At 42.9% G+C, this 7350-nt stretch overlaps 1 protein-coding gene across 1 annotated transcript; it reads right to left on the bottom strand.

Annotated features, from left to right (window-relative positions):
- Nucleotides 1-2872: 2872 nt before the first annotated feature.
- LOC127378503 (cyclin-Y-like protein 1) lies at nt 2873-7110 on the bottom strand. Its single transcript, XM_051427380.1, has 10 exons — nt 6188-7110; nt 5983-6057; nt 5845-5879; nt 5619-5719; nt 5318-5353; nt 4511-4562; nt 4301-4420; nt 4020-4186; nt 3759-3921; nt 2873-3656 (listed from the first exon to the last, which is right to left on the bottom strand). Exons 1-10 carry the CDS (start codon nt 6345-6347, stop codon nt 3540-3542), a joined length of 1026 nt encoding a protein of 341 aa, XP_051283340.1. The 5' UTR covers nt 6348-7110; the 3' UTR covers nt 2873-3539.
- Between the last annotated feature and the right edge of the window lie 240 nt (nt 7111-7350).

Genomic DNA, 7350 nt, shown 5'->3' with positions numbered 1-7350 from the left:
CCGTGCTCAGGTCTCTAATTCCAGAACATTTCATTGCCTAAATGTTCGGTTAAATAAAACCGAGATTGCATAAATTTCCCTTTAACGTGCATCTTGACCACTTGTAGATTTGTTGGGTTTGTGAAGAAGCAGCCAGGTATGAGCTGCAGTTAATCTAAACTGAGCAAAAACCAAAATGAATCACAACAAAGAATGAATGATACATATGCGCACTTGACAGCACTGACATTTGTCTTCAACAACCTCCAGTGGTCTTGATCTCTCCATACATAATCTGCCTGTTTTATATAAACTCACACAAACACATTTTTCTTACTGCAAAAGCCAAGCACCTACCACTGCTGCGCAGGTCCAGCTGTGCTTTTGAGTGGAAAAGAGACGTTTATCCCAGCTGGTAAATTCTTTTTTTTAAAATGATGAATAGCTGAAAGTGCCTTATAATTTGATTTAAATGGTTATGGTGGCAGGCACTCTTACTATAGTGATTATGTTTAAGAGTGATGCAATTATAAAGCCTCTTGGACCCAAACCCCACGGAAGTCGGCCATTTACATTTTCACTTTCGGCAAACTTTTCGTCTTGTATTTGAACAAACTCTTCCTAGGGATTTCATCGGATCTGCTTCAGAATTGGTCAGTACAGTCAGACTATGTTGCTGATTAAAAGTTGTGCTATTTGTGCATGTATGTTGAAGGGCGTGTCCGTGGCGTACCGTCAAAGTTGGACATTTTCGATTCTGTGGTCATTTTCGGTAAATTTTTCGCCTTGTAATTGAACGAACTCCTCCTAGAGAATTTGACTTTATATTTATGAGACGTTGGGAGATTTACGTCCTCAGTAGAAATGAATGCTTCTCTTACTGGGCTTCTCTTACTGCACTGAATATGCATATTTTGTCTTTGTTTGTCATTTAATTTCACCTTTAAATCAATCAATGAACAGCCGTGAAAAATCAAAGCCGTGCTCGGGTCTCTAATTCCAGAACATTTCATTGCCTAAATCAGGGCTCCAGACTAACTTTTTGCATTGGTTGCACTGGTGCGCCTAACTTTTTTTTTTAGGTGCACCAGCACAAAATTTAGGTGCACCCAAATTTTTCATTGCGTTGCCTTTAACGCCATAAGGTCACCTTTTTATGGCTCTCCATAACTTTCATATAATGTGAATGATTTTTAAACAAGAATAAGGTGTAGAGAAATGCTTGTCTTTATTTGAAGCACAATTATATATAAAAAGAAAAATAAAGTGTTTAAAGTGCTTCACTGAACTAAAATTGAACATTTCAAACTAAAACATTTCAAGTAAAATAATTATTAATGATAATAATAATGATTACTACTACCTGCCGCTGAAATGCAGCTGGGAGAGGGGCCACATTCTCTACACACTTGTCACGGCATATCGTGTGTTTTTTAGACATGTTATGTTTTTTTAAAGTTTCGATATGAAACGTTGTTGACCCGCTCACGAATGCACTATTTCCGGCTATATTCTGACCGCAATCCTGACAGTACACGCAGTGCATTGCGTTACGTCCTTTGTTGTACCTCAGCCAGGGAAATTGTTTCAGCCAGTCCTGTCTAAAGGAATATATTTTGGCCTTTTTAATTTGGGTCTCGGAGCCAGGCTCTATCCCAGGCTCGGTTGTCTCCTCCTCTGGTTCCGAGTCTGATGCTGTCGCTGAAGGACCGGAGCTCGGTATCTCACTAGGGACCGAGGGCTCCGTGTCTTGACGGGATGGACTCTCAGTAGTGGGGATGGATGGGATTATAGTAGTAGGGCTGGTTGTAGGCTTGGTTTTCTTAATGAAAAAACTTTCAATATGTCTGCCTCTCTTCATTTTCCCTCGTTTTGTTAATTTTTCCGTTTCAGTTAGTCAGCTACTCTCGCGCTCAGGTCGCGCACAATTTTTTAATTTTTAAACACACGCAACTTAGCGCGATGAACAGGACCTCAGCCAATCAGAGGCAAAGACCCGCCCGAGCTCTGTCTCTTATTGGTTTAGAACACGATATGATCCTACCATGAGTGTGTGAGTTCGGTCACAGGAGAACACAGAGAGACGATGTGCTTGCGAAATAAATTTCTGTTTCTAGGTGCACCAGTGCGACCTAGAAAAATTATTAGTCGCACTCTTAAAAAAATTGGTCGCACTCTGGAGCCCTGGCCTAAATGTTCGGTTAAATAAAACCAAGATTGAATAAATTTCCCTTTTTTAGCAGCCAGGTATGAGCTGCAGTTAATCTAAACTGAGCACAAACCAAAATGAAGTACGACTAAGAATGATACATACGTGTTTTAGAAAAGACTTACAGCACTGACATTTGCCTTCCACAACCTCCAGTGGTCTTGATCTCTTCATACATAATCTGCCTGCTCTATATAAACTCACACAAACACATTTTTCTTACTGCAAAAGGTCAAGCACATACCACTGCTGTGAAGGTCCAGCTGTGCTTTTGATTGGAAAAAGGACATTCATCCCAGCTGTATTTCTCAGGTCTTTTTTTTTAAATGACGAATAGCTGAAAGTGCCTTTCAATTTGATTTAAATGGTTAAAGGTGTCTTTGAATGTAATCTAATTATAGTAATTATGTTCAAGAGTGATGCTTTCACCTACCATATGGAGAGTTTGTCCTCCATAACTGTTACTCTCACTGAATAGTCAGTATTTCCACTTTGAGTTACATTAAGTCAATTCTCAAGTTACCTTGTATAGAAATGAGGTATGTAAATCTTAAATTTGGGGTAAACAAGTACTGGTACCAGATCAGGAATCCAAAATGGTCAGACACCCTGAACTGAGGTACTGGAATCAATACTGGGTGAGAAGATGCATGTTCCCACACATAAAAGAACCACCACGACACATTTTCCCACCTAAGCAGCCTCAACTTGAAACAGCCACTGAAATTTATTTGAATTAAATAAAGTCTCGTACATTTCACAGCTATAGGGGCCTACATAGTAAGCAAAACAAAGTCTAGTCTTTGTCCATGTGCAGAACTACACCACAGGGTAGTTCAAGACAGTTTGTAATCATGTGAATAAAGGAGTGGGGACACAGCTGGTGGAGAGACGAGGGCCGAAGCCAGAGAAATTACTCCCCGAAAGATCTGCTGATGTAAAAAATGAAGAAGAAGAAGAAGAAGAAGAAGAAGAAGAAGAAGGAGAAGATGTTGAGGTCCTCAGTTTGTTTGACTTTAGGAAGCATTTTCATGCAGATTCCTTCCAAGGTTACACATCCACCATTTGGAGAAAAAAAAAAAAAGTGACAATCTGCAAAATCTTTCATCAAATTACCATGCTTTAAACGCAGAGAGTTTAAATACTTTGTAATGAACACATAGAGACTGGATTCATTGTATTTTAGAGATATTGTATGGTAAACGTATGCTATTCCAAAGTTGATATTTAACATTTCGCAATGGAACTTCACTGATATTAATCTACTTTGGAAATGTCTCTTGGCAAATGTTATTTGACTGTAGCTTCACTCTAAGCCTCCTCGCTGGATCTAAGATGGCTGTCGCAAAGCCTAAGACAGCACAGCCTGGGAGTTCTTGATGCCAACCAGGTTGTCTGCGCTGATAGACCTCCTCATACCAGCTTTACTCAGGTCCTTGTACTTGTCCTCGCACAGCCTGGAGATGGCCTAGAGACGAAACAAACATCCGTTCAGTGATTTAAAAAGCTCAGTATCTGAATTTGGACACTTTCACATACAGTGTGTGAATGCAGCCTTGCACAAACTCACCTCCAGCTTCTGGGCCCGCTTGTTGCTCAGCGGCTCCAGAGGGAAACCGAGGTTGTTGTCATCAGCCAGCGAGCGCAGGTCGAAGTAATACTTGGCGTAAACGCTGGCCGGGACGTTGATGTTGAACTGGAGCAGCTCCAGGAAGTGACGCTCCATCTCGTTCCTGCAGATTGGGGACAAAGCAGTCGGGTCGGTCAAAGAATACAAGTGACAACACTGGGCTGCAACAGGTTTGTTTCGTGGATGAAAAGTAACACTCACATATCCTCCACTGTGATATCTTTGAGGATCTGGCAGTAGTCCACATTCCACACGGCCTGGTCATCCCAGACCTTGGAGGCCAGCAGGATGGCACCAAGAACGATCCGCTTCCAGTTACAAGGGCAGATGTCCATCTCAGCGTACGTCAACAGCCTTTCCAGGTAGACCTAACACACAGGGAATGTATATTCAGATAACAGGGATAGAGATAAGAGGGTCAGAATAATTATTATAATGTTTCAGACTCTTGTAATGTAAAAATCTGGTGTTGAAAAACTTACCAGAGTGACGATGGCGCACTCAGCAGTGAGCTGCGCGGAGCTGAAGAGCGTTCGTATGAAGCGGTAGATGAGCTTGTGCTCCGGGTCTACCACAGAGTAGTCGTCCGGGACCTTTTCTCGCTGTTGGGCAGAGGGCGGTCATCGTCGGTCAATCAGCACAGAGCGGACAGTAAATATCGCTGCTGCGTGTAATCAAACTCCTCAACTCACCGTTAGAGGGTGCTTCTTCTCGTCGAATATATCCAGCGAGCGGTTTGAGTCTCTGCAGGAACATTAACGAGCGAATGTTAAAAGTGCAGATTGTGGGATTTTTGTACCGTTGTATAAAATTACCGTCAGTTATCTTTGGGAGGTGTAACGGTGTTAGAGGTCAATAGCAATGAGTCATTGTCTCTCTACGGCCTGAACCCACATGGAATTTCAACACCACAAGCAAGACTGAACAACCACTGAGCACTTAAAAGTTATTATTGGATTTATTTGTGGCATTATTTGTGTTCACTGACAGGAGGGTGAAGACTCTGGTTCCTAACTGAATGACTGACTGACTGCTGGCCATCAGCAAAGAGTTGCTATGATGCCAATAAACGTACTAAACTAGCTTACAAACTGAGTGACTACTGACCAAAGAGTTGTTATGATACCATTAGAGGTTGATGAAACGCCAGTATATTTCATTTTTCTATTTCCTTAATGAAACAAACTAAAATATCATGAACAAAAAGTTGCTTTGATGCTATTAAAAGTTGACAGAATCCCATATTTATTCATTCATTTGTGTGGTTTCTAACCACCTACTGACACTACTAACTAACTAACTAACTAACTAACTGTTACTGACTGACTGACCACCACCAAGGCTTTACTATTATGCCAACACAGTTTGATAAACCCTACTCAAACATTCATCTCCCCTAACTAAACCCTAAACCCTAAAGTACTGGGCACAAGGGAAAACTGCATAACAAAACACCTACAAGAGGAGAAATCTGTGACAATATTTCAAACTTGTCCTACCTGTTTTTTATGTGATAGTATATGGCCAATGCGACGCTGGAACAGAGAGAAGTCGACACAGACAAAACAGTGAACCAGCGGAAGTGATTTCATACTTCTGCACCACACAACAGCTCCTGCTCTCTGTTAGCAGCGACACATCAGGTCTTCCTCGATCTGCAGATTGACCGACTGACGCGTCGATCGCGCCTCGAAAGGACATCTTCATATTCTGCCAGCAGTTCAGCCTCAACTCTCGCTCATGTCCCACCGATCAGCACACTAAAACGGCAGTCTAAAAGACGGAGGTAACGCCACCTACCACTTGATCGTGCTCTTGAGGTTGGGCTGGCTGACCGTGCTGTCGTCGAGGAATATTGTCGAGCAGGAACTGTACTTTTTTGTCAGGAGTCCCGGGGACATCTGCGAGGGGAAGAGACGACGGGTTCATTTCAAGCACACACTTTCACTTGAACGGGTATTTTTTTGTTTTTGCATTTCTGGGTGCGAGTGCATCTTTGTCAGCGTTACGTGGCTCTGTCACTTACATGATTCAAGTAGTTGCTTTTCCTTTTCTCGCGCACTGCAATGGTGAGGGAGAAAAAGTGACGGGAGGGGGGATTAAGAGAGTGGGGGGTGGGGGAAAAAAATCAAATGATGACATCTTTGATGGAGAAAATACTGACCGTCCGTCTGTGACTTGTTGAGGAAGAGGGTGCTGGCTCTGGGGTGGTCTGATGGGTTGGCTTCTTGGGCCAGTTCTGTAAGACGAAAGCATGAAAGTGAAGCGCTGTGGGTCTCCATTGTGGTTCTATTGTATAGTGCTGAACTGTAGATAAAAAAAAAACCCCGTCAAGGACACAGAACATTCACAGTCCCTTCGCCACCCACCGTCGGGGAGCTCCCTGTCGCTGATGTGCTGCAGGTAGGTCCCGGTGTCTTCGCTCACGTCCTCGGTGGTGGTGATGGGACACTCCTCCAGCTCCACCTCTCTCCTGTGGATCTTAGGACTCTCCCCGGGGGAGATGCAGCAAGACACAGAGCCTCCCATCGTTGACCTACAACAGTCCTGCTACAGCCGGCACTGTGTCCCATACAACTGGGGAGGGATCACCTACTAGTCTACTGTATCTGCAACTTGCACAAAGTTTAATCTCAATCTTTTGAGTGGCTGATGATGCAATCTAACACCAAAGTGAATCTAGGTCTGTCTAAGATTATTATTATTACTATTATTATTTGGTTATATTTAAAATGATCAGTATATGAGAGAGCAGTCTAGCCTGGTTGTTTGGCTGCAAGGTGAAAGATCCAGCTCCAGAGCAGAAAGGGATCTATGTAATGACAGCCAGCTGGGTATATGCGGTATGTGCAGGGCAGCTGACATATTCAGGGCGTGTGCGCAGCATAGCACTGGCGCACTTTAAGGACAATCACATGCGTGGACTGAGTAGTTTTGGACGGCGAATAACTTATCCCGAGTCATTTTACGGACTAGAGGCTAACAACACAAAGTCACAGGCTCCTCTATCTCCCTCCATGGCGAGCCGGCTAACACTAGCTTCCGCAGCTCAATCCATTCTCCCTGCAGCTGAAGTCTCTGTCACAATAAAAGACTTATTATTTTTTTTTTCTCTCTCTCTGCCGGACTCACGTACGAAGTGACTGCGTGGAAGAGACTTTTAGGGAGAGCTAAGGAAGCGGAGAGGTGGCGAGGGTTGGGGTTTTGACACGATAGCCAGCGTTAGCTTTCATCTCGTCGCATTTGCAGGACACGTCTTGGATGTCAAATCCGCTGGAAGAAGTTCAGAGGTAACGTCCGGATACTGCCTTTCAAACTAAACGTCGTCTTGTTTACGTCTGTAACTGCACTATTGTAATTTTACTCCACTGCAATTATTTGACAGATTTAGTTACTTGTTACCTTATAAATTAAGCATACAAAACACATGTTTTATGTATGTACAGCTAAAACGAGGAGTTAATTAATGGTTAAGTTGATTGGCATGTATTTAGATACTTGATTAAGTCATTTTTAATGCACTGAGAAAAAA

The sequence above is a fragment of the Dicentrarchus labrax genome, unplaced genomic scaffold, assembly GCF_905237075.1.
Source record: "Dicentrarchus labrax unplaced genomic scaffold, dlabrax2021, whole genome shotgun sequence".
Taxonomy (NCBI): domain Eukaryota; kingdom Metazoa; phylum Chordata; class Actinopteri; family Moronidae; genus Dicentrarchus; species Dicentrarchus labrax.
Note: the sequence above shows the minus strand (reverse complement) of the source record. Positions and strands in the feature narration are given on the sequence as shown.

What these genes read in the sequence shown, in the direction of transcription:
- LOC127378503 (XM_051427380.1), bottom strand. Translation starts at nt 6,347, where the DNA reads ATGGGAGGCTCTGTGTCTTGCTGCATCTCCCCCGGGGAGAGTCCTAAG. An exon ending in CAACAAGTCACAGACGGACG is followed by an intron (nt 5,880 to 5,982) that starts GTCAGTATTTTC and finishes TCACCATTGCAG; the next exon opens with TGCGCGAGAAAAGGAAAAGC. An exon ending in GATATCACAGTGGAGGATAT is followed by an intron (nt 3,922 to 4,019) that starts GTGAGTGTTACT and finishes CCCAATCTGCAG; the next exon opens with GAACGAGATGGAGCGTCACT.